Here is a 26,774-nt window from a genome sequence, read left to right on the forward strand (position 1 = left end):
CTATGAAGTGTCAAATCTGTCATTTCTTAGAAGTAAAAAATATCACCCCTTTGCCTCCAGTGAGTCAAACTGAAATGATGCAGTGTCAGTCTGAATACTGATTATATTTCCATCTTTGATTATACTACAGAATGATCGAGATGAGTTGAGATGAATGAATGAGAGTGGAGAAAGATAGCAAAGAGTGGTCTCATATTCAATGAATGTCATGAGTCACTACACCGTGACCAAAGCAGCTCCTGGTGCCATGTTATCTTAAGTGCCGGAGAAGAAGCGACTACATCACAGGACAACATTCTCTTCATTTATTATGTGACCCAATTGATTGAGTCCAGAAATAGCCGCCTGTGTGAATGGGAAATGATCATACAATTACAGATTTAAGGGTGACCGGGAGAATAAATTCACCTCTCCAAGAGATTGAATCCGGAGAGGAACCTCGCACGTGCGAACACCGATCAATAATAGTACGACCTTAAACGTCTATCCGATATGTCAGAAAGGGATCGTTTTTCTTTGTGTCCACTTAAGCAAGGCTTCCGGCTGTGAGAATGAGGCTGACCCCACCACAAGGACATGCAAGAATACAAAATTTAATTCCCGATCATAACTAAAGAGAAAGAGAGAACTAGATAGATAGATAGATAGATAGATAGACAGTCACTGGAATAAATAGATAGTCACTGAAATAAATACAGCAGTCTGCTCATCATCACAATGCCAGGGAATTTGTCCCAAGAACAGAACTGCTGCCACATTAACTCCCTAATAAAATCATGATAATTCATTTCCACTCCTGATGTGATCATATCAGAGATTCCACTGACATCAGAGAAGCATGCAGCCTGGGGCATGGAATTGTGCCATGCTGCTAACCTTACTATCATCAGGAACATGGACAGCACCACAACGTTAGCAAGAATATACTGTCATAGCATGTCAGGACCAAGGAGAGCGCCTCAACGGGACATATCAGTGTCTTAACACTACAAGAACCTCTAATACATGGATAGTATAACACCAAAAATTTAAGTTTTTGCCAAAATAAGAACCCCCAGGACCACAGCAGGTTCCACATTGAATCAGATACAGTGTCATAGGATGACTGGAGAGTTTGAGGGGTGGAAGTACAGACTCTTGAGTTATAGGAGTAGAAATATTCTTCATTTACTTTAGATGTTTTAACTCTAGATCTGTTCTCATGTTTCTCAGTTCAGCTGTTTGCCAGTTTATAGCTGTTTTACATTTGAATGATGTTGCACATATTACAATGGGTGTGTTAAAATGTTAAGACTCTGGAGTTTGTTACAAACTGTCTCATCTCAGCTGTCTAAAAAAAATCCTACATACAGCAAGCACATGAAATTTATTTGGTTTTTGCTTTTGAAAAATTGTCTTCTAGTTTTATAGGCTGCTATATCTTGTGTATGTGTGTGCTTGCAAATGTGTGTGTTTACACTTGGGTGTGATGATCTGTGAAATTATCTATTGCCCTTCAGAGCTGGAGCCTTTGAGGAGCAGCAGCCTTCTGTCCAAACCTGTTATTCCACACAGCCAGCACAAGAAGCACTGAAGAGCAGCATCTCCAAGGCCATCCATGCATAAAACATTGTTACCTCACAAGAACACATACACTGTCTCTATGGAAGAGACACAGATACATGATAAACATGGTATACATATAGTGTATTTGGCTGAGAAAATAATGCATCATGATAGCCCATCTTTGTCCTACAGCAGCGCATGTCTTTCTGACTGCATGTAAACGACATTGCATTTGACAATTACTGAAACCACACCCCTCTGCTTCCTTTGATACAAAGGGAACATTTTGTTTAAGATAGGGGTGTACAAATATAAGAAATTACCCACACTTGAGTATACAAATTCATAAGGTGTTCAAGTTGATAATGGGTTTGAGAAGAAGGGTAGGAGGGACGACATGTTTGATCTGTTAGTATCTGCTTCCATGACATGACGACTTTGAATCCATCAAGTTCTAAGCCTTTGCTCTCTGAGCCAGTGATCCCTTCATGATACAATAAAATCCTAAAATCCTGTGATAATGCTATTGCTTTCTGATAAAACATGCAGTATGTAGACTATTGGTATATTTAAGAAATAATGTGTAATTCCCTTCAGGTAAATATTCTGTGGATGCTGAAATCTGTGAGGAAGCAGATAGTGATGCCAACCACATCCTCTAAAATTAAGGTCATGATTCAGCACAGCTAGATGGAGAAAGTCATTAAACTTTTGAGGACCTATATTGAAAAGGGGGCAGCAATCAAATGAATGATCCCAACAGGACTGAGGATTATTTGCCACAACCCCATAAGCTTAAGTATATGTATGTTAAGACTTGGATATGTTTATGTTGTGTAAATTTAAATAAATGTTTAAATATGGTGGAACCATGGTCTCCACTGCAGATTTCTAACATGCTTAAAAACAATTATTCCCCATCTCTAGAGTTTAAAAGTGTCAAGATTGTTCTCTGTTGTTTTTCTTTCTCTGTCAGATGTTCAAATAGTGGGTAGCTGTGAGGCTGGAGCTCTGAGGCGAGGACCTAAAAAGGAGTTTTGTGACTCAATGATTCATAAGGCTGAATAATTCAATGGCTGAATGCATGTAGAGCACTCCGCCCCTGCTGAACTCGGTCCTCCACAGACCCGATGTAGACTTACATGTGAACCTCTGCAAGACTGGTCCACACAAACACACAACAAAGTGGGTGATTGTGGTTGATAGCCAAACATCTGTTAATGATAAAATATACTGTCTGGGTCAAAAATGCTATTTTGCCATTGCAGAAACATATATCTTTACATAACCAGAGTGAAAAGTAAGGGAAGTGAAGACTCAAGTGCCCAGCCATAGTAAAGTGGGTCAGATGCTGGAGTTAAAACGACATGTAACTAAGGTTTAACTAAGAGGCAGTCTAGATGGTTTTATGGCATATACAGTATACCACGACTGACACAAGCTTTAAATGATAATAGGATAATTGTCATGAATGGATAGAGCATATGCGCATACAACAAATACACATAGTGAAGAGCTGGCAGTTCATGTTCATGACCATGGGTAGAACCAGACAAGAGGATGTGGAGCATGTGGGAAGCTGTACTTTCACATGTAATGCTCCAAAACCCTAATTCAAGTGGCTGAAATCAGCAATCAAGGGGACAGACCTGACAAGCAGCTCTGGTGGAAGAGTAGGTGGAAAGAAAGGGAGATTCTGCAGTGGTGGCTTTAGCTTCTCCTTAGACTGTTGATTTCTGTGGAACATCACAAGATAGCCAGGTTGAGAGGACAGACCACAGAGACAGGTATGAAGACTCACATAGACAACATAGGAGGTGGGGATTTCCATCCCCCTTCTCACTGGTATCTCCCCTGTGTGTGTGTGTGTGCGTGTGTGTGTGTGTGTGTGTGTGTGTGTGTGTGTGTGTGTGTGTGTGTGTGTGTGTGTGTGTGTGTGTGTGTGTGTGTGTGTGTGTGGGTGTGTGTGTGTGTGTGTGTGTGTGTGTGTGTGTGTGTGTGTGTGTGTGTGTGTGTGTGTGTGTGTGTGTGTGTGTGTGTGTGTGTGTGTGTATGTTTGTCCTAAGGTCTACCTCAATGTGTGAGCTTAACCTAAATTTCTTTCACACCCATTCCCTCAGTATTACAAATAAACTATTATCCTTTATGTTAAAACCAAAATATTCTCTCTGTGCTCCAGTGTTAAGATATTTGCACTTATCCTACCAAAGCTCTCCAACAATAACCACTCTGTCCTATTGCAGTCCTTTTCCATGATGTGTAAAAATCTTATCCTATCATATTCTCACTGTATGTTGCTTTTCTTTGCGCTAGTAAAGGCAGACAGGTTCCACACGTGTTCCTTCCGAACTGACCACTGCCAAGTATTTTTCTGGTGACTTTCAGTTTAATTGCATGATTCAACAGAAGGCATAATGATGCCTCCAGGACAAGCTGACCGATGATAATGCAGTGAATCATGGAAGCTTTAAATGAGCGCACCAACTGGGAATTAGAATATGAGCCCAAAACACTCATCATGGCTGGATGAATGCAATGCTGGGGGCAGCACCATGGCATCCAACAATGAAATGGGCATCACATCAGTTGTGTGTGTGTTTGTGTGTGTGTGTGTGTGTGTGTGTGTGTGTGTGTGTGTGTGTGTGTGTGTGTGTGTGTGTGTGTGTGTGTGTGTGTGTGTGTGTGTTGGAGGAGGGGGAGTGTGCGTTAGTTTTTATTGTGGATGCTCACTGACCGAGACCAACAGCAGGCTCACAGAAGGAGGCACTGATAATCCTTGTATACTGTATATACAGTGGATGTGTTTGAATGTATATGTTATATGTTGAGGCTCGCATTCATGTTAATCCTGAGCACAATTTGCCTACGCGTCTGTGAATATGGTGGATAGACCACAGTGAATTACACAGAAACCCACAACTAAGAAGTTTTCAGCTGAAGTATGCACTATGCATTTTTAAACATCAAGAATTATTCACCTAGTTTTAAGTAGGGTAACACAGCTGGTCCTGCAAATGCAAAATCAGCTTTCTCCATCTGTTTATCATTCCCTGACAGTTACCCTTTTCACATCTCATCTGTCTGACACAGGATTTAAACCTCAGATTAAGTTTCACAGATTTCTCGTGATGGTGAAAGACATGTGTCACTTTCCTTGTATACCAACATTTCACAAAAAAAGGGTTCACCTAAGATGAAAGCAAAAGAGGGAACAGGAGAGGGAGAGGGAGAGGGAGAGGGAGAGAGAGAGAGAGAGAGAGAGAGAGAGGGTGGTAACCTGTCCTTAGTGGTAAGTAGGCCAACAATTTTTTAGGGGGGAATCTCTAGTGAGAATGAAGTCACCACTTTATCTGTTCTCAGAACTCTTCTCCTTTTTCTTTTTTCATACTCCATTTCTTTCCCAATCCTACCAACCGTCTCCCTCCTTTCATGAATGCACATAAAGAAAAGGAAAATTAAGAATATTGTATAGTATTTTATATATTTGCTCATTTTATTGTGTATCTGTGTCTCTCTGTTCTCTATTTCTTCCACTAATGTTATTAATAATATTTTTCTCTTAATACTTTATAGATACATGTTCTAAGATTTTTTTTTCCCCAAAGGTAAATATTTCCTAATCTATTAACTTCAACAATAATGTGTCTCTATTTCTCTCTTCTGTCTGATCATGTTTATCATGTTATATGTTATATTAACTTAATGAAGTTATAAAATCCAGTTGCTATACCATACACTTTATAATAAAACACTACTACCATGTAATGCATCCCTAAAACCAGCCCTGCAAGAAATAAGGCTTTTGTGAGTTTTTTCTCCACCTACATAACGTATTAGAAACACTACTTCCTCTCTGAGTGTTTTATTTTGACAGTACTGACCAGCTTTTGACACAGGTGGAGTGGACAACTAACCTGAATGCATTCACAATCATGGGTGTTCACTGCCCTCCAGTGTTCACGGTGAAGAACTGCAAGATCTGTATCCACTCTCTTTACTCCGAGTTGCCGTACTCCCTCTTGTGTGTTCATATCCCAAAGCGATGAGAGCAATAGAGCAGAGAGACGGCTTGCACTCAGAAAGCTTCTTTTGTGGCCTGGCATTGCATGCAGGCCTGGAACATAACACATAACAAGAATATATTCACATTCTGATGCAAGGCTGTTGGACAAAAATAGAACAAAGAGCTATTTATGGTAGTTACAATCTGTCCATTGTCGTCCTCTTCTCTTGATTTCACAGTTAAGGATCATTATTATCATATGATATTATGGTAATATCAGGCATGTTAATAATATTATTATCAACATGTCGACATATCTACATGAATTGTAGAGAATCAAACTCTTTCTATTTCTTACCAAAGCTAACAAGAGTAAACCAGGGCCTTCATACAAAAATCTAACAATGCAAATTGTGTTGGGACTATACTGAAGAAAAATGAGAAGAAACTAAAACAAAACTAAACAAAGACTTAGGAGTTAGTTTAGGGTGAGGTAGAGAAGTAAATATATAACCAGAGATCCGGTTATCATCATGCAATCCTCAATAAAAGTAAAGCATGTGCATTTTAACCAAAAACATCTACACTTCTGTTCTGTTTATTTTTTTTTTCTTTTATACCTTTAAAATTGTACGTACACACATCAAGGGATATGTAATTAATCTTATCTGTAAAACAGAAAAACCACCAATTACATTTGAAGATTTTAAATTAGCGCCCTCTATGGAGTTAAAAACGCAAATTGACATTGGACATGACTGATTTTTGAGGCTTTATTTTTTGATTAATATACTGATAGACCAACCACTCTGTCAATGACTAGAACTGGTTTGTGTTTCCCTTTAGAAGACATACTTTTATTTCTCAGTCACACAATTCGAAAAAAAAAAATCTAGTCCTCATGATTTATGTTATATTGCTGATGGACTACACCCCCCACAATGCATTGCGTCTTCAACATGGCGTCTTTCACAAGCGTTTGACGTCTCCGAACAGGACCAAAACGCAGTTAAAGATAAATAAGACTGTGTAGCGAGGTTGACTAATTGTATTTCAGACAGGAGGATGAGACCGTTGCTGGTAGTGTTTAAACGAATCCACAAACCACCCGTTTACGCCAGTCGCCCGCGTTGTCTGAGCTCCTGCGCTAGCAGCGGCCTCTCACCTCTCCGAGATGACGCTCTGATCTTGGGGTCCAGTCGGGAGTTGGTGCAGAGACTTGGCTCACAGGTAGAGGTGAGGACGGCCTTCATCTCCGAGGAAGAGGAGGGGGTTCTGCTACGCGAGCTGGAGCCAGGCCTAAAGAAGAAACGCTACGAATTTGACCACTGGGACGATGTAAGTCATGTTCATTAGCTCAGGCTCGAAAGTTAAAACGGGGTCAGCCCTATGTTCCCACATTTCTAAGAATGTTTTGAAAATTAGGCCCTATTTTCCCACAGTGTTATATGTTCCCATAAGCCCATGTCCACACTAACCCGGGTAATATTTATCCGGTTAGCCCTTCCGTCCACATTAGAATGGTGAATTCCGTAACTGAAAACGATGCTTTACAGAAACGATCAGTGAGGTGGATAAATGTGAAGACGCCGTGGAACGTGGATGCAAAGCGTTCTGAAAGGGTATAAAGGGGGAATATAGGGCTGTGGGAACATAGACACGCTCCCGTTAAATCGGGTCTGGACAAATTTCTCGCATGTTTACATACTGAAGGTGCTGAAATGTTGGTCTTTAAATACTACATTGTAAGAACTTGTGCACACCATTATTTCTCAAGGCACTTACTGCATAGTTAAGAGCATGAATGTATTTGAAGCGACAGTGACAACCTCTGACTTTATTTGTGCTTTGTTCACTTACCCACATTTAGGCTATTCACGGGTACCGAGAGACTGAGCGTGTGAGGTGGGGGGCAGCATGTGAGGAGGTCTTGAACCGTGTCCGATCTGTAGCGTTTCCGGAGGGTAGTCCACTCCTCGGGCCTGTGCACATTTTAGATTTGGACAAGACTGGCTACATCAAGCCTCACATCGACAGCGTCAAGGTAGGTTTTCTCTTTTCTTTCTCTTTATGCGCAGTGCTGCATACAGTAGCTTCAGGAAAGACAATTGTAATGCATCATTTCCAGACATGAAAGATGACATTATACAAGATGGACAATATACTTAGCACCATAACCTTTGCAAAAACCTTTTATGTGGAATGTGCTGTTATCCCAGCTGTGTTCTCACTGTGATTTTGTCTGTTTCCGTCTTGTAATTTTTCAGTTTTGTGGCAACACTATCGCTGGGCTGAGTCTTCTGTCGGACAGTATCATGCGTTTGGTGAAGGAAGATGCCAGCAACGAATGGCTGGACCTTCTGTTGCCCCGACGCTCCCTCTACATATTGAGGTTGAGTATACTGCATGCTGCACTTGGTTTAAATAATATATTTGATATTGTTTAAATATGAACTATTTGAGCTCCTGCTGACTAACAGGGATGAATGTCTGAAAATGTCTGGCGTAGGCCTACTGTAAACATGGAGTGTGCGGTAGTTGTATCATACTCTGCAGGATACCCAACATCTATCTTTAAACAGTGCAGTAATGTGTTTCATCTTGTTCTTTTGACATCTGTACAGAGACCAGGCCCGATATAACTTCACTCATGAGATCCTGAAAGATGAGGAGTCTGTGTTCAGTGGACAGAGAGTGCCCCGACAGCGTCGTATCTCCGTCATCTGTCGGAACCTTCCAGGCTAATGCCCACATTCACTCAGCTTGGATACTAACGGAACATCATATGAATTTAAAGGATTGTGTCAGTGATCTCCATTAAGATATTAAAGCTGATATCCCTTATGTTTTTTGGTTAATATTACATTATTATGTATATACATCTACGGCAAAGTGTCCAGGACATTTATTGTAGTTGTGACACTCTCCAGACTGTGCTATTGAGAAATATTGACCAGCTTGTTGGGTCATAATTTAGAGTATTAAATAAGACTAAAAGAACCAGGATAGTGGCAATGATGTGTATTGCACAGTGGTTATCTTTTCAGAGATCATAATGAAATGAATGATTCCATAATTACCAGATTTCATTCACTGGAGTGGGTTTAAAGTCTCTCAATGGCTGATTTAAATAAACAGCGTCCTTTGATTCTAAATTGTGTTTTATGTATTACCATCAAATTGGTGCGCTCCTCTGCTTCTGTATAATACAGAGACTCTTAGTGAAGCATTTCCTGGTACACTTAAGCAATAAAATAAAGGTGAACTTGAATGCATATGAATTTGCTGATGGTTTTTTAATAAATACAAGAAGGAAAGCCTTCATAATTCCAGTCAAGTGTGTAACTTTATCCTTTCTGGGCACATTGCTCTGAAATGCGTCACCTTCCATACTTTTTCTATTTTTTCCTGTTTCTTTTGTTCTCCTAACAAGCTCAAAGTAGATCTCAAGCTGCAGGAGAAGGTTCAGATCAGGTGAATAATAAAAAATTCCAGCTGACACTGCTATTGATTGGGCAGGTACAAGACATGAGTTATTTCTTTTCCATCCAAGGTTGGAGACTTTTTTAATTTGGACTTACTTTCCAGTAAATCTGGGTTGGTTGGCAAAGCCATTGAGCATAGAAGGTGGGAAATGTGAGGGAGAATAAATGGACCTTCCTCACTTTTGAAGATGCTTATGTAAGTTGCTCTTGTGCCTGTAAATAAATTTGTAATTGATGTGTTACAAAAAAGATACTCTATAACATGAAAGCGAGGGATGGAGTGATAGGGAGGAGAGGGAAGGACTAAAAATGAACCTCTTCGGGTGAATCGTTTTGATGTTTTCCCGAAACCATGACCTCTGAAAGAGAGGTTGTGTGTGTCCTGTTGCAACATGCCACAGGATCAGAGTTTAAAACAATCTTCACAGGTGGCATTTATCATCAAGTATTTTCTTAAGCATATTGTATCTGTTTTTCATAGTCTGAAATCTCCCATTAAATAACAGAACACAGTTTCAGTATGTGTTTACAGACAAGCAGCTCAGTCTCCGTATGATTTCCCCTGTCATCCCCTGTGAACAGTTTAATCAATAATGTGAAATGTGCTGCTAATTGCTGTTTCTCTCTTTGTGCCTCACCCTTCATATACACTTTATGGCATGAAAAAAATGTGTTTTAGTATGTCTCAATCACGACAAAAGAACCCAAATTATAGACTATTTTGGCTTTCGTTAAATTATTTCACAAACGGTAGTGTATGCAAATATGAGATTTTAATACATAAAAAGCATTTAACAAAGATGCTTCATATAAGAAAACATGACGCATTTTGAAATCCTAATCAGCAATCTGCAGATATGAAACTTTAAAATCCTGAATTGAAAGACGAAAAAAAACATCTGCATCCTCAAGGAGTTCAAATAATTAGAAAATAAGTGCTCATTTTGTTTGTCCTAGAGACATACTGACCATTTTCTGCCTGCAGTGTACAATACATCCACTTTTGTATAGAACAGTGTATATGCACAGACCATGCGGTGTAACGATGTCCATACTGCTGAAAGTAGGCCCTGTCAACACACAGACACACACACACAGAGTGAGGACCAGACATTAGATGTGAAGCTTTAAAAGCCTTTTAGTGGCTGTTTTCTTTCTTTTGTCCAGCCAGACGTTACATGAACAGGCCTTTCACATATTCAGGTGGTCTGAAAAGAGAGCAGCGAATGTTATATGTGCACCTGGCTCATTTTTACGCATGTTTTCACAGTAATGGTAACATGTGGACACAGCCGCGCCTCAGCTTACCTGTTCTGAACATCAATCATCCTTTTAGCATGTGAGGAGTCATGAGGTGGCCCATTGTGTATCTTGGGAGAGTGGAGAATCACAGTGAAGACAAAGTTAGACCAAAGCCCTTTGCCAAAGTGCTAACTGCTGTTCTTCATATCATGGCTCTGAAGCAATATTGTGTCCTAATAATTACTGTCAGGGTTTGGTGTCATTTAGGGAAACAAATATCGAGAACTGTGATCACCCTTTTTAGGAAATTTGTGCCAATCATTGCCAGGTATTCTTGTGTCACAATTTGCCATTATAATATATATATATTAATTTACAATAATTTTTTTGGATTATATACATACAGCATGATCCCAAAACACCCATTAATCTCCCTTAAATTATGGTTGTTGGATGTTACCAAAAACAGAGAGAGATGTAACATGTAACATTAATGCATTATATTTGCATAAATATAAATGAGGGCTCTCAGCTGAAGATAACATAGAAGTATCACATTTCTAGTGCTGTCATGTTCCTTACCTGTGCGTTAGATTGCTGAAGGAGGTGAGGGGCATCGGTGGACAGTGAAGAGTGTTTTTCTAATCCTGGACTTTGTAGCGTGAACACCATTATTTAGAAGTTACTCTCGTTGAAATGGGGCACCAGGGGAGGACGACAATGAATTGCTTCATTGATAAATTTATCAATCTCATATCAGAAGCCATGACTTCTCGATTCAATGGATCCCCAGTCTCTACATCAAAAGAACACAACAGGACAACAGCTGGGTGTAAATAAAGGAGTTTATTAACTAAACTACTATCTACAGAGTAAATGCAAGGTGTAATAATCATAAAGATGAAAATAATAATGAAATGAGCAGTGTGATGAGTTGGGGATGAATGGTGGGAGAGAATATGTTATGGCTATACACTGTGGCTATACAGCTAATGATACTACATCTACGAATCAGATTTGATGATTAAATATTACTATATTTTGACATCAACCCAGTCATGAGCAGAGTGTTAAGACCGGCCTACTGTGAGTTGCGCTGTAGCTGGAGACCCTTGGCTGGAACCCAGGTGGCTGTGGTTGCCGTGGTAACCCTGGAGACGCAGGCCGTTTGCCGTTATCACGATAAAGGATTCTGCTGGTGTCTCAGCGGTTCAGCTCTGGTGGAGTTTGCCAGGAGAGTTTCTGTTACGGGCACTCTTGATTTCTGGTTGGCTTCTTTGCAGGCGTGCACAGGCTGATGTGTTATCTGCCGGCGCCTCTTGCGGGTTGATGCGAATTAAACTCTCTAAAGTCTACATGTTACATTTCAAACATTCTATAGGATAGAAGTTTGGGATTGAACTATTACATAGAAACATCTCATGAGCTACAGAACAGTTAGATAATTATATATATTCTTCCTCAGATCTGTGTCTGTGAAGAGTGTTCTGCTGTTCACTACCCAGGATTGGAATGTGGGTTGTAGTTTATGACTTTTATCTAGAGAGGGACAGAGGAAGGGAAGCTTGGTGTGTGTGTCTGTGCATGGCACAGAGAGGCCAGGATTCACACCTTAGTGATAATCAGACCTTTTGGTGTTACTTGTCCTATATAAGAAACAATCAAATATCATTAGACAAAGTCTTATTGTTACAAACTGGAGATTTTGCCTATGTTCTCCAGTTGTCTGGTGTCCATTCGTTGATCCTCTGGAGCTGACCCTTTGACCTTTGGACTGGTTCTGTGTCTCTCTGACATGCTAAAAGAATGGACTGTTTGTGAGATAAGGATCCTTTGTCTCTGTTTCCTATCAGTTTGATGGTGGGAAGAGTCAATTGTGGGTCTGTAACTCTGCATGTCCTTACAATGAACTAACTGAATGGCTTGTGACTGATGCCAGTCCAGATTTGTACGCTACAACTTGTTAGACAGGACTGCCCCCCCCCCCCCGACTTTGGAGCAATGAACAGAATTTAGGCAGAAGGGTCATTTGTGACTCCTCCTACAACATGTCTTTCCCTTTGTTGCACAAAGTCCTGCTCCCGTCCACTGGTCATTAACTATTTTTGACTGAAGTTAACAAACCTCTGTGTGTGTGTGTGTGTGTGTGTGTGTGTACTATTGCATGAAGCACAGGTGAAATTTTCAGATTAAAGGTGACACATGATTATTAAGTATTAAGGGAAGAATTAGGCAGTATAAAACTATCAATATTGTTTTCAGTGGCTGAAGACACTAATTCAACACACTTGTTTTCATGTAAATGAAATGTAAAATTAAATTAAATAAGAAACATACAATTTTTAAAATCTTTTGTAACAATTACCTCTCCACTGTCTTTAAAGTGTAGTGTACATTGTTTTTTTTTTTAAAACATATAATAAGTAATAAGAAGAACATGGTGATAAGAACTTAAGCTGTAATTACTTTCCCATGGCCTGTAAAATGTAACCTACCCAGTAACCCATTTGGATGAAATATGTAAATATAGAGGAGGTACATGAAATGTCACTGACATTACCTTTCTCCTGCCTGTTAAGTGAAATGTGAACTCTCATGAGGAAGATACAGGTAAGATACAGGTTTCATAGTTTCAACATAAACAATGAAGTTTTGCCAAATATTGAAACACAACTGTACTGTAAGCTAAAGTGAAATTCATCAGCGTATTTTAGTTGCTTTTACAGTTTATATGACTTTTGTCAGTAAAGTGATTAAACAAAGTTAGCTTCACCGATCCAATAGAATAATTCTCCTAAAATGTTTGGCAAGCCAAGTTTTCCACATAGAATACTGTTAGCATTTCTGCTATGACATTGACTACACATAAAGTGGCCTTTATATTTCCAGTCAGGCGTGTAACTTTATCCTCTATGGGCAAAATGCGCTGAAATGCATCACCTTTGGAAATACTATAGGAAGATTTTTTTTTCCATCCAAGATAGGAGATTGCTGCAAGCCACTATTATTTGAATTTACTTTATCCAAACTTTTAAATTGAATAATCTGTCACCTTTAATCTGAAAATTTCACTGGTGTTTCGTGCAACAGTCCAAACCCCCGGTTATTTAAGTTTAATAACTTCAACAGTCAAAAATACTTAACAACCAGTGGACGTGAGCAGCTCATTTTCTCTATGAATCGGTAGGCAGAGGCATAGGAGGAGTCGCAAATGACCTAACGCAACTGCCTTGGCAGTCCTGCCTAACAAGTCCAGGATTAGAAAAACACTCTTCACTGTGCACTGATGCCCCTCACCTCCTTCAGCACTCTAACGCACAGGTAAGGAACATGACGGCACTAGGAATGCGATACTTCTATGTTATCTTCAGCTGAGAGTCCTTATTTATGGCAATAAGATATCTAGGTTTATGCAAATATAATGCATTAATGTTTCATGTTCATAGCAATAGAACGAGGACCATATTTATTGGGATCACGATACCTGTTTTCTGTTTTATCTTCTCTCAGTTCTCTAAAAAACAGCTCATATATAGAAAATGGGGTCAGAGATCAACGCAGGGCCAATGCGTGTCCTGGTGACTGGTGGATCAGGATTGGTTGGTAAAGCCATTGAACATGTTGTGCAAAAGGAAGGTGGGAAACATGAGGGAGAACAATGGATCTTCCTCTCTTCTACAGATGCAGATCTTGTGTAAGTTGTTTCTTTCTCCAGAGTATGTCTAAACAAATATATCTACAGTTGTGTTATAACACTAACAATGCCGGTGCCAGGGAGCAAATTTTCATGTCCTGTCACTGGTGCATGGTTTTGCTGCCACATCTCAGTCTACATCACCACTCTTGCTAACCCATGCTTGGTATGCTGAGATAGGGGTGTTTGCTTTGTGCCCACTGGAGGAAACATCATTACATTGTAAAGCTATTATGGCACAGTCAAACTAATTGTACAACAGCTATATTCAATAAATTGCTAAAAGGGAAAAAATTATGATCAGCTATGCTCTTATTTAGCTACACTCTCTTTAATGTACCAGTACCAGTCAAAGGTTTGGACAAACCTTATAATTCAGTGGTTTTTCTTTTGAATTTTTTTATTTTCATTATTTTCTCAATTGTAGAACGATGCTATATGTACTATATGTGTTGGCTGTGTGTGAGTCTTCTACTGTATTATACTGTACACATCAAAACTCCAGTATAGGGAATAAACAGCTGTGCTCACAGGTACTGTACTTCAGATGTTGGTAACAGTGTTACCCATTCATTTCTCTAGCTCAAACATTCAAGCACAGGAACACAAACAGTGATTTTTCAAACCTGTATGGTTTTCCAATTTTTTTTTTTTTTATCAAAAGTGGAAATAAATGCAGAGTTAAAACAGTGTACTAAAATATTAACAGAGATGTCGGACAGACCAGGGCTGTGTTCGAGAAGTATCGTCCCACTCATGTCATCCACCTAGCTGCCAAAGTGGGAGGACTCTATCTACACATGAGGGAGAACCTGCACTTCTTGGTGAGAGAATGCTGCCAAACAAAACAAATGTCAAAGTATAAACGGTAGCAGGAAAATATATTTTAACCAAACTGTAGAAGTGACGTCTACACAAAATGTCTACATTGTCTATTCACTGCAATGGCCAGTCAGTGACAGTCTGACTCCTTCACAGAGGGACAACATCAAGATCAATGACAACGTACTACAAACAGCTCATGACATGGGTGTTACCAAGGTCGTGTCTTGCCTTTCCAGTTGTATCTTCCCTGACAAAACTACATACCCCATCGATGAGACCATGGTAAGCTCCTTTAAAAGCCTTTATTCACCCAATGTAGCTCCTCTAAATATTATTTTTTCTTTTTTGGTAACAGCCAACAACGATAAATTAAGGGAGATTACAGGTGTTTTGGGATCATGCTGTATGTATATAATCCAATAAAAGTTGTTTTATTGTAAATTAAGAAAAATAAATGGCAAAATTGTGTCACAAGAATACCTGGCAATGATTGGCACAGATTTCCTAAAAAGGGGGATCACACTTCTCAATATTTGTTTCCCCTAAATGACACCAAACCCTGACAGTAATTATTAGGACACAATATTGCTTCAGAGCCATGATATGAAGAACAGCAGTTAGCACTTTGGCAAAGGGCTTTGGTCTAACTTTGTCTTCACTGTGATTCTCCACTCTCCCAAGATACACAATGGGCCACCTCATGACTCCAACTTTGGGTACTCACATGCTAAAAGGATGATTGATGTTCAGAACAGGTAAGCTGAGGCGCGGCTGTGTCCACATGTTACCATTACTGTGAAAACATGCGTAAAAATGAGCCAGGTGCACATATAACATTCGCTGCTCTCTTTTCAGACCACCTGAATATGTGAAAGGCCTGTTCATGTAACGTCTGGCTGGACAAAAGAAAGAAAACAGCCACTAAAAGCCTTTTAAAGCTTCACATCTTGTGTCTGGTCCTCACTCTGTGTGTGTGTGTGTCTGTGTGTTGACAGGGCCTACTTTCAGCAGTATGGACATCGTTACACCGCAGTCATCCCGACCAACGTGTTTGGCCCCTATGACAACTTCAACATAGAAAATGGCCATGTGCTGTCAGCGCTCATTAACAAGACATACAAAGCCAAAAGTGATTGACTCACACACACACACACACACACTAATCCTTGATTCACACACAGACTGCAAGCAATGAATAACACACACGTCACAGACAATAACCAGGTAATAGTCTGTTTTCTCCGGTGTCTCTCACAGAGGAAGGGACTCCTGTGAATGTGTGTGGCTCTGGAGCTCCTAGAAGACAGTTCATCTATTCTCTGGTAAAGTATCTGTGTTCTACAACCTGCTGTGTGAGTCTACACTGACTAAGTCCTGTTGTCTGTGTTTATTCTCAGGACGTGGGCCGTTTAATTATTTGGGTCCTCAGAGAATATGAAGAGATCGACCCCATTATTGTCTCTGGTGAGTGCAGTGCCATGTTCACCCTTATATTCTTTTTGTGCCTATTATAGGTATCTTATGTTTTACACCAAAGGCAATGCAGAAAGTTAGTTATTTTTTTCAAAACGTAGAGATTTGTGACCGTTTGTGCACTGTTCATTCATGAATTTTTCACTGTTGATTTCATTTCAGTGGGGGAAGAGGATGAGGTCTCAATCAAAGAGGCTGTGGACATGATTGCACAGGCTCTTGACTTCAAAGGCAAAATACAGGTATCCTTCAGACATTTCCCAAACGACACCGATATAGAGCAGTTTAATTATATGCAGAGATGCTTGAGTGAACCTGGGATACACAGTTATTACTGTTAGATCAATAGTGAACTATTGATCTTATTTCCTATTTTAAGAGATTTTTTCTAAGATTATGTACAAATTTGCCTTTATTGAGCAAAGAAAGCCATCTTTGTTCTTAAAAAAACTACTAATGAATTCCATTACCATAATTACCATGTGGTTTCTCCTTGACACCTCATATCAGTTTGACACCACTCTATCCGATGGCCAGATGAAGAAGACAGCCTGCAATTCCAAACTAAGACGCTACCTTCCTGACTTCACCTTCACTCCCCTTAAGGAAGGTCAGAATTCGTTGTTAGCCTTGGTGCAAGATATGTCAATGCTTCTCAACTTACAGACTGATTGAGGTTTAAATAAATATTTTAATGTGTCTGAAATCAGTTTTTGCTTTTGTCTCTCTTCCTAGCTATAAAGATGACCTGTGACTGGTTCATGACCAACTATGATACTGCCCGGACATGAAGTGACCAAATACTGACCTGAAAATGAACCACTGCATCTTTTTATTTTAATATTATTTTGGGGGTTCCGGTGTTCTTTTCACTCTATTGAAGCCTCTTCAGTTTTTAATCTCTTCGAAGAAATTTCACATGGAGCTATTATTAGAAGGGTCTTTTTTAAGCTACAATTCTTTGAACTATTTAGTGAAACGTTTCATCATTTGAAATGATTTAGAAAGAGTCTGACAAAATAAAGACCATAATCTAATCATTAAATAATAATAGAAACAAATGACTCATCATCCCAAATAGTCCCATGGTAACAAATAATGAATGTAGTTTATATATTATTTGAACTCCTTGAGGATGCAGGAGATGGGTTCAAATTCAATTCAATTCAGGATTTAATAGTTTCATATTATCAGATAACTGATTAGGGTTTTAAATTTGTCATATTTTAATATTTTTAGGAGAAGAATCTTTGTTAAATGCTTTTTATGTATTAAACTCTCATATTTCCATGCACTAATGTTTGTGTAATAATTTAACAAAAGCCAAAACAGTGTTTTAGTATGCAATCAGGACAAAAGAACCCAAAGTACCATTTCATGCCATTAAGTGTGTATGAAGGATGAGGTACAAAGAGAGAAACCTTGCACAGAAGCACATTTTACATTTTATTAGAAAAACTTTACCTAAGAATTTTTTTTTTTTTCCATTCGCCAAGTTCTAATTTAAACTGTTAACACATTGAGAGAAATCATACAAAGACTGAGCTGTTTGTCAGTCAACATTAACACGGTTTCTGCTGTTTAATGTGAGATTTGAGACTATGAAAAACAAATTCAAGATGCCTAACAAAATACTTTTTGATAAGATAAATGCCACCTGTGAAGACCGTTTCAAACTCTGATCCCATGGTATGTCACAACACAAGCTGTTTATTAAAAAGACCCACACAACCTCTCTTCCAGAGGTCATGGTTTCGGAAAACACCAAAATGTTTCAGCTGAAGAGGTTCGTTTAAAGTCCTTCCCTCTCCTTCCCATCCTTCTCCACCCCCGTCACTCTGTCCCTCACTTACATTGGTTACTCAGTGAGGTAGAAGTGCATTTTGTCGTTGACATTCTTGCGCTCTGGATTGAGGCGCTTCAGGATCTGTGCCAGCACGTTGACAGTCTGCTCACTGCTCAAACCTGTGCGCTTGGTCTGGAACTTCTTCAGCAGGTCTTTGGTGGTCATCGGTTTACGGATCAGGTAGCGCCGGACCGCTTCCTCTGTTAGCTGCACATCACTGTGGGCCGGATGAATGGGAAAGAACACGGTTTTACTCTGTTCACAAACACCCTGTAAAACTATTTATTTTCAGGTTTACATAAGATGTCTATATGTATTTTTTGTTGTCAGCTTTGTCAACTGTGATACGTTTTACAGTTTCACATTAATCACAGAAGAAATAAATAGCTTAATATTTAAAGAGACATAAAAAAACAAAGTACCTGGAGCTGGGGGTGGACTTTCCTGATGGAGGCTGAGGTGTGCTCTTCCCAGAGGGAACAGGGCTCTGACTGCTGGGCTCCATCTTCAGCCTTTTGGCAGCTGGTGAGTCAGTGGCTGGACCCTGAGTCTGTCTCTTACCTGTGGGAAACAGAGATTTAGTTGGAATGAAAAAAAAAAACAAACGAGGGACCCCAAGTTTTTATTGATGGCGACTTTTTAAAGTTTTACATAAAAACATCCGTCTTGTGTCTTGTTCAACTATAATTTTGGGATGGGTGTGTGCATTAGTGGTACATAAGCACACACCTTGCTCTAGCTTGCTGGCAGCAGCACGGAGTGTATTGGAGGTGGTGGCAGAGTCTATGGATGGTGTCCCAGGACGACTGCCAGTCCTGGAGCTGCCTGCAGAGCCACGCCCACCTCCACGTTTAGGAGGAGTTCGCTTCTTCTGAGAGCCGGGGAGCAACACAGTGATGTTTGATTAGAACAAAAAGGAAAACACCACACACATGTAAATACAGAACCATTCACACACTCCCAACCAAAATAAATTAGCTGCTAAAACGGAACAGTGCAACTAACTCCAATTAGCTGCACAGTGACTGAACACATCCATTTGAAACTAATCATCCTTTTACTTTTCATGTCGAGGGTGATCACACCAAATTTATACTAATGCACATTCTGAGCAAGAATAGCCTATAAAATACACTAATACCATTTACTCTGCCGCACACACACTAACCACCATGAACAAAGCAGAAGCTGTCTCTCCCTCGATGTCACTGTCGTCAGAGCTGTCCGATTCTCCGCTGCTGTCTGTGGCACACAAACCCATACAACTCAAAATCAAGCAGAAGGGACTATCATTTAAAACTAACCATGTTTATTAGGACCTCTTTCAAGCATGTACTTGTCAAATTGCCGTCTGTCTCCATGAGGAGTGTACCTTTTTTCTTCTTCTTCTCCATTTGGACCGGGGTTTTCTTTCCTTCCTCCTCTTCTTCCTCTTCTTTTGCTTCCTCGTCATTCTGTTTCTCCTCCTCACTCTCTTCTTCACTTTCAGATGCCTCATCAATCCCTATGAAGGACAAACATTGATAAAGATGTTTCATCATATATATTATACATGCATGAAATCAGTAGTGTCTTCTATATTTCATAAGTAATAGATCAGTAATGTTCAACCACAGACAGTCTAACCTTTAGGGAGGTCCTCTCCTTTGCTGGGCTTCCCCTTTTCTGGCTCTTCATCTGAGCTGCATTTAGAAAATTACATAGTAATCAAAGCGGAAACGCAACCAAACAAAACCTCATACATATGGTGTCCACAAAAAAGGGAATGTTTGTGGGTCACAACGCACTGGATCTGACCTGCTTTCATCTGACATGTAATCCACCTCTAGACCCTCGTAGTCACCGTCATCGCTGTCTTCCAAGGCCTCGCTCTCATTATTTTTTTTCTTCTTCTTCTTTCCTTTTCCTTTTCCTGTGTCTTTCTTGGCTTTTGTCTTGCTCTCTCCATCTGTGCATTAAGAGAGAGGTGTCAAGTCATTGATGAAAAAAAAAAATACACATTACATGATGACAAAAGGAAGGAAGGTGTGGACAGGTATGGCAGAATAAATGAATACTGGATGCTTTACTATGAGCTCATGGCTGTTTTCAGCCCCATATAGTTCCTTTGTCCTTACCTTCGCCCCCACTGCTGTCACTGTCATCGCTGCTCATCTCCAGGTCATCGTCCAGGTCATGAATGCGCAGGTCGCCTCCTCTACCCCCCTTCTTTTTCTTCTTCCCCGATTTATCTGCCTCATCTTCGTCATCATCACCACGCTCTTGCTCTCGAAGACGCCTCTGAAGCATGATGCTGAAGTGATTCACCACCTTGTTCCTCCTGTATAAAAAAAAAAAAAATCATCTACTTTTTGACACACCTACACCAGTGAGCTAAACTTCCCCCCTCTACAAACAGCTACCCCCTTTCCCACCTGCCCCACTCCTCCTCAGCCTCCTCGGCAGTGAGAGTTCGGTGCTTGGCCTGCGGTGTAAAGTTGTACCAGCCATGGACAGGGAAAGCCTCAAAAGCTCCATCAGGACACTGTGTAAAGATGTAGTAGGATGCATTTTCTGTAACACCGCCCTTCTTTATACCTTTGAACCTGACACAAACATGCACACAGACAGAGGGAGAGAATGACTGTATAACAAACAGTAGTGATCCTCCATCAAGGCCTGCAAATACGTCTCAGAGAGAATTTAACAAAAGAATAATTTCTTTATTTATACAAATGTATGTGTTGTGAACTGACTCAAAAAGTACAAAGCACACATTCAACCAATACATGGATTTTAAAACTTGGCTACAAAGTTGTAAACAATAACAACTCATTAAAAAAACCCACATCAGTTTCAGTTATATTATAAGTATGTGTGTATGTGTGTGTGTGTGTGTGTGTGTGTGTGTGTGTGTGTGTGTGTGTGTGTGTTCCCTCTGGATGCAATGTAGTGTAAATCAGATTGAATCAGAGCGTAAAGAAGTTGCCTCCTCACCTCTTGCCGGCCTTGCCATTGACCTTGAGAATCCAGGGCTGGTCTTCCACTTTGAACTCACGTGTCACAATACCAAACTTCTTTCGCCGTGCTTCCTCACGCTGCTTTTTTCCAAACTCACTGCCAGCTGCACCATCCTGTGTCTCTTCCTCACCATATATCCGCCGAGCGCTCATGTCTCGCTCCATACGAGCCTGGAAAGGGAATGGGAGGGAGTTGTTAAGACATGCTAAACTGGAAGATGGTTGTCATGGCCACTAACTTAAGTTATTCATCTTAGACTTCATATTTTTTCATATTTCCACACAGCTGGTCATTTTTCTCTCAGAACTGAGCTTGTTCCCAACCTTTTGGCAAGTGGAGTTAATCTGTTATGCAAAGACACGCTAATATGAAGCCCACCTGTGTCCATGTTGAACAGCTGACTCTGTCTCCTGCATTGAAAGCCATGATGTTGTACTTCTTGCTGGTGTTTCTGTGGGACAGACAAAGGGTTGCAGGAATAGTTGCCAGATCATGAGTAATTTAATGCAGACAAACACCTACATTCACTTTCACATCTACAGTATAAACACTTCATCCTATAGATGCCACACACATAAATTAAACTTATAGTTATTTTTATATATCATACTGCAAATGGCTGCAAAACACAAATTCCATACTACGTAATCCTTCTATCTTTTCTTTTTCAACTTTTATTATACAAAGCGGTGACACATGACATGGTTAATCCCGACACTTTTCTGTGGATATCTGAATGTCAGTCCATCTTACTCACTTGGGAACTCGCACAGTGTATTCTGTGGCTGACGAACTGCTGCTCCCCTGCAAGACAAATAGATCCACAGGTTTTCTTTTAGAGGACTTTTTCTCTTCACATCTGTATGTACTTTGAGGGATATACAGTACCAATCAGACCATGGTGTATCTTAAACTTTATCACAGACAGTGATACTGATAGGCTGAAGTAAATAATAATATTGTCTACGTATACGAAGATATTCACAGCTACCATACACTTTGAAACAAGAAAAAAAGTTAGATTTTGTCGTAGAGTAAAGTCAAAACTTACCAGCGAAGTCATGGTTGGTCGTCGATGTCTGGATTTACTCACCACATCAATAGCTGCTTCAGGTTAGTTGGATGCACTACTAAAAAACAAAAGTTACGTTAATAATAAGCTTAACTCGGTTAAAAGTGAATTGAAGAGCAAAATGATAAGTATCTTTTTGTTTATCGTAGAGACACTAAGCTAGCTAACAACTGAATTACAAAGTAAATTTAATCCATTTTAGCAGTACATTATATGACCAGTGAGTTCCTGTCTAATGCAATTAATTAACATTAAAATAACAACACATCAGTAAACGCAACATAAGACTTCCAGTGGGCGGTATTTTTGTTAAGATACTTTTGTTCCGTTACCTTTAGCTCTTGCAGCTAAAATAAACAGTAGCTACACATTTAGCAGGAGTTTACGGCTCCTGGTAACTGTTACTGGGAAAGCAAAGCTTCAAACTCACGGTGCATTTATGTAAAACACAGGGGCACGAAAACACGGGTTGTATAGACTTGCATATATCTAGAGTATACGCACAAACAAACAAACAAATTTTGCTGATTTACCGGTTCGCGCACTCACACTATGCTTGTTCCGTTAGTATAAATAGTCGTCAAGAAACCTGATCTCGAATACAAATGGTTCCTAGCAGCTCACTCCGCAACACTTTCTTTGTGAAGCTCGCGGGGGCTTGGGTTGGCCCTGCTTTAAAGCCAATTTTACTATTGTCGCGTAAAAGACCACGATTTTAACCACAAGAGCAATTAATTTGATTAATATCACAATATTTCCCTCTTATTTCGTTTCTAAATGCGTCAGTCTGGTTACTTTATTTTGAAAGTGTTCACCGGACGTGGGACTATACTATAAAGCTCTTGGACTTTTAACAGAGTAAATTACACTTCAGTCACAAATGGTAATATTGCAGGCCTGATTACTTGAATGCATTACATTGTGCAGAGGAAGAGTAAAAATTCTTAAGTTCCTGTGATATCTCTTTTCAAATGATTTGTTAATCATTTCATTGTGATTTGCTGTCAATGATTTTCCATTGAAATGAGCAGTACGAAATATTTTTGGCCACATTTATTTTAAATTTTCAGATTCCTTTCCTTGTTTGTTTGGTATTATCTTGTGGCATGTGATATCATTTTTGCTGCTTACTAAAATTAAAGCAATCAAGACCAGACATGTAAGATATTAGTTGCATACTCATTAAGATGTCAAAACCTATTGGCTCTAATTGTTCAGACATGACATATAGTAGCCACTGCCTTAAAAACATCAGTCTTTTCTTCTCCCTTTGTATTTGGGGATTTGTAAGTTATTTACATACAACCTTAGCAGTACCAAGTTACAGTTTTACAAGACAAATTGACATGACAGGTGACGCATGCACTCCATCTCCTGAGGTGTTTCACTATTTGTATCCATGCTAAGTGACTGGTGCATGTGATTCCACAAAGCACATGCTTTTTATGTTATATACCTTAACTAAGGCTTTGATGACACATGTGTGAATGTTCAGCCCTTGCAAAAACACATATATGCCCACTGAGAAATGGTGATTTTAACAGCAGAGGAGCAGTATAAAAAGATTGTATGCCTCTGATGGGCTTAAATCAAAATAGATAAATAAAATATCAAAGTCATGATCATTTGGTCTAAAGCATGTGTGCCACACATTTAACATTTTATGATTATGACTTGGTTTGACAAAATCTGTTTAATCTAAAATTAATATCTTTCTTTCAAGCTGTCTAAGGGGAAAAATGTATTGATTAACAAATGTTTTGAAACAAAAGTATCTGATCTATCAAAACATACCAGGTACACATTGTGATCAAATAATGATAATAAAGCTAACATAAGATAATGTAACATAAGGTAACGTATGTAACATTAGTATTGCATTCCCACTAAATAATAATATATACACAGAAATATCTAATACAAAAAGAAAAAGAAAAATTACAAAAATACATATTTTGAATGAGAAAGAGATCACCATTTTTTAAATCATGGTTATAGACAACACCTGTTGGCTGAATAGTTAATGTTCACAATGGCTGACACTTCTGATAACATATCCTGATGTAAATTGAAATAATGTATATTCTGGACTATAGCCTATAGGTACATAGACACTTGTTTTTCATCAGTCTTTCTTTGAGTAATATGTTTATTTATTCATTTTGTACAAATACAGAGTGTTGTTCTTAGTGTTTTTTTAGTATGTAGGGAACACAAATATATCGCAGCGTGCCGCTCAGACCTCTCTCCCCTCCTCACGTCTTGACATGAGCTGTGTTACACTTAAAGCTTTTCCATTATTTGCATTGTTTTTTGCATTAGTGCCAAACCTTGTAAAAACAGCTTCTGGATGCTGTGCAAATTTCTAAAATGTACATATAGGTAGCTTAAACAGTGATAATTGATATTTGGCGGAGTGGGACCTGTCATGATGAACTGCTGTGCCTTTTCACTTCTCCTAGGTGAGTTCATTCATGCTTTCTATACAGTGGCAAGAAAATTATCTTCATCTAAGTAACAAGGAAAGACAGACACAATATGCCTAAGCTAATAACACACAAACAATTACAATCCTTTGCATATTTATTGAACACAACCATTAAACATTGACAGTGCTGGTGGAAATGGTAAGTAAATCCTTGTTTTCAATACAACCTGAAACCTCTGACTGGGCCACTCCAGAAGGTGGATTTTCTTTGTTTGAAGTCATTCTGTAGTAGATTTAGTTTGATGTTTAGGATCATTGACCTGCTGTATCACCCAGCTTCTACTGAGCTTCAGCAGGTGGACAGCCACCCTCACATCGTCCTGTGAGATACCTTAGGAATATAACTTGGGAATTCATTTCCCCCGTCAATCATGAAAGGATGGAGGTCCCCAACCAACTCAAAATGTTTGGGTGTTTGCAAGTCCAAGTAGCTCTAACCCACACCTCACACCTTCAATCTTATTACATTAATTGGACTCCAGGTTTGCTAACTCCTGACTCTAATGAACTTTTGTTAATTGCCATTAGCTGAGTGGGTCACATATTTTTTTTCCAGCCACTGTGAATATTTGAATGATGATGCTTTCAATATGGACGGGAACAATGCAATGATTTGTGCGTTATTAGTTAATATAATTGTGTTTGTCCATAACTGTAACTTGGATGAAGATCTGACCACATTTCATAACGGATTTATACAGGTGATTCAAAAGGGTTCACTAACTTTTATAACTTTATATAATGTGAAAATGAAATATTATCATATACCTTCACTTTGTACAACCCTGCTAAAGCTGCACAATCCTCTAAACTGCTTATTTTACTATATGAATCTAGATTCAGATCTATAATTAGGATAATTGCAGGACAATTAGTATATGTTTATGTATTTTATAGTTTTTTTTACCCAAATGTATATAAATTTGTGTAAGTACAGCTGTTTCAGTGTCATCAGCGCCAGTTCATCATTAAGCTTATTTCTGTAATAGTCTTGCTGATAAACCTCATAATTTGTCATTTAATCCTTTTTTAGACATCTGACAGCTGTTCTTAGAAACAACATGTCTGTCTTTGTGCTTTATAGGTTCACTCTTCATCCGTGGCCATTGTGTTTTTCCTGCTGGTATGGATGACGTTAAATTGTAAACATCAGATACACATTTTGGCTATAGGTGAAATAACAGTCATTTGTTTGTGTGTATATTTGTTATTATTGACATTCATTAAATTTTGCTGTTCCATGTAGGCTCTTGTGACCAATACACAAACAGAACTGAACCATGGCGCAACCTATTGTTTACATCATCGTCCTTCCCCGGCTACCCAAAGAACGTTGATGCAGGACTTGTTGGGAAGTGGTGGCGCTTCACAGGGATTGGTGGAGACAGAATCATTACAAACTGCCATGGTGGCCCTATTGGTGGTACCGAATATCCTATTCGTCTTGCATTTTCATATCCTACAACTGAATCTGACAGTGCAACAACAGGGACTGCATATGGTGATGTTGGAGGCTGCTCAACTTCCAGCAGTACAATGAGCGTGGTCCTCTGTCCTGGAGGATTCTACATATTCAAACCATCAAGTCACCCACATAGCAATACGGGTTATATAACCTGTAAGGAATGATTATTCATTGACATTCTTTGCTTTATATTGACATTCTTATCCAATGCAGTTAAGGAGACCTATTTTTATCTTTTCACCATGTGTATGTGTGTGTGTGTGTGTGCGTGTGTGTGTGTGTGTATTATCTCTGTTTAGATCATCATGTGTGTAACCCAGACTCTTGTGGACCACTTGCTGACTGTTCATCTGATGGGGGTTGTAGGTGTATTTCTGGTTATGAAATCCCTCCAGAACACCTACCCACACCAGATTCATATGGTTGTGTTGGTAAGTACGTTTTAGTTCATTGAAACTATTATGAATCACATTGTGATTTACAATTACTGCAATTATCTATTACTGGTAGTACATTGGGATGCTTCATAGAAGCTTACGGTCTACATTTGGCAAGCATGTACTGTACTTCCCACCTTAAACTCCTGTCTGTAACATCTCTTGGCAGACATAGACGAGTGTCAGAGGACTGCGGACA

The 26,774-nt window shown here is 39.3% G+C and overlaps 3 protein-coding genes across 7 annotated transcripts; 2 read left to right on the forward strand and 1 right to left on the reverse strand.

Annotated features, from left to right (window-relative positions):
- Positions 1-6,506: 6,506 nt before the first annotated feature.
- On the forward strand, positions 6,507-8,819 carry alkbh7 (alkB homolog 7). The gene is made up of 4 exons (XM_022752582.1): positions 6,507-6,886; positions 7,419-7,592; positions 7,816-7,940; positions 8,173-8,819. Exons 1-4 carry the CDS (start codon positions 6,614-6,616, stop codon positions 8,291-8,293), a joined length of 693 nt encoding a protein of 230 aa, XP_022608303.1. The 5' UTR covers positions 6,507-6,613; the 3' UTR covers positions 8,294-8,819.
- Positions 8,820-13,537: 4,718 nt separating this feature from the next.
- Positions 13,538-17,548, forward strand: LOC111227152 (GDP-L-fucose synthase-like). 2 transcript variants are annotated; one of them, XM_022752569.1, is made up of 12 exons: positions 13,544-13,596; positions 13,786-13,874; positions 13,957-13,969; positions 14,679-14,793; positions 14,948-15,076; positions 15,476-15,549; positions 15,790-15,923; positions 16,052-16,116; positions 16,192-16,258; positions 16,430-16,509; positions 16,778-16,877; positions 17,003-17,548. In XM_022752569.1, exons 1-12 carry the CDS (start codon positions 13,562-13,564, stop codon positions 17,056-17,058), a joined length of 957 nt encoding a protein of 318 aa, XP_022608290.1. In that variant the 5' UTR covers positions 13,544-13,561; the 3' UTR covers positions 17,059-17,548. The 2 variants fall into 2 exon arrangements, with proteins under 2 accessions (XP_022608289.1, XP_022608290.1); XM_022752568.1 differs by having other exon boundaries at positions 13,538-13,596; positions 13,786-13,969; positions 17,003-17,546.
- A 152-nt stretch (positions 17,549-17,700) lies between these two features.
- Positions 17,701-22,743, reverse strand: gtf2f1 (general transcription factor IIF subunit 1). Of its 4 annotated transcripts, none has more exons than XM_022752565.1 (14): positions 22,616-22,743; positions 22,165-22,240; positions 21,871-21,917; positions 21,492-21,564; positions 21,090-21,283; positions 20,528-20,698; positions 20,231-20,433; positions 19,911-20,061; positions 19,740-19,795; positions 19,486-19,617; positions 19,285-19,355; positions 18,843-18,984; positions 18,536-18,674; positions 17,701-18,330 (listed from the first exon to the last, which is right to left on the reverse strand). In XM_022752565.1, exons 2-14 carry the CDS (start codon positions 22,174-22,176, stop codon positions 18,126-18,128), a joined length of 1,596 nt encoding a protein of 531 aa, XP_022608286.1. In that variant the 5' UTR covers positions 22,177-22,240; positions 22,616-22,743; the 3' UTR covers positions 17,701-18,125. The 4 variants fall into 4 exon arrangements, with proteins under 4 accessions (XP_022608286.1, XP_022608285.1, XP_022608287.1 ...); XM_022752564.1 differs by having other exon boundaries at positions 22,165-22,243; XM_022752566.1 differs by having other exon boundaries at positions 22,165-22,243; positions 22,719-22,742.
- Positions 22,744-26,774: the final 4,031 nt, after the last annotated feature.

This window comes from Seriola dumerili, unplaced genomic scaffold (genome assembly GCF_002260705.1).
Source record: "Seriola dumerili isolate Sdu_G_001 unplaced genomic scaffold, Sdu_1.0 BDQW01000169.1, whole genome shotgun sequence".
Lineage (NCBI taxonomy): Eukaryota > Metazoa > Chordata > Actinopteri > Carangiformes > Carangidae > Seriola > Seriola dumerili.

Excerpts from the sequence above, each read along its gene's own strand:
- alkbh7 (XM_022752582.1), top strand. The coding sequence starts at position 6,614 with ATGAGACCGTTGCTGGTAGTGTTTAAACGAATCCACAAACCACCCGTT. Across the intron at positions 6,887-7,418 it reads AATTTGACCACTGGGACGAT|GCTATTCACGGGTACCGAGA; the intron begins GTAAGTCATGTT and ends ACCCACATTTAG. Across the intron at positions 7,941-8,172 it reads CGCTCCCTCTACATATTGAG|AGACCAGGCCCGATATAACT; the intron begins GTTGAGTATACT and ends ACATCTGTACAG.
- LOC111227152 (XM_022752568.1), top strand. The coding sequence starts at position 13,815 with ATGGGGTCAGAGATCAACGCAGGGCCAATGCGTGTCCTGGTGACTGGT. Across the intron at positions 15,550-15,789 it reads ATGATTGATGTTCAGAACAG|GGCCTACTTTCAGCAGTATG; the intron begins GTAAGCTGAGGC and ends GTGTGTTGACAG. Across the intron at positions 16,117-16,191 it reads GACAGTTCATCTATTCTCTG|GACGTGGGCCGTTTAATTAT; the intron begins GTAAAGTATCTG and ends GTTTATTCTCAG.
- gtf2f1 (XM_022752565.1), bottom strand. Across the intron at positions 20,062-20,230 it reads TGACAGCAGTGGGGGCGAAG|ATGGAGAGAGCAAGACAAAA; the intron begins GTAAGGACAAAG and ends CTTAATGCACAG. Across the intron at positions 19,356-19,485 it reads GGAGAAGAAGAAGAAAAAAG|ACAGCAGCGGAGAATCGGAC; the intron begins GTACACTCCTCA and ends TGTGTGCCACAG.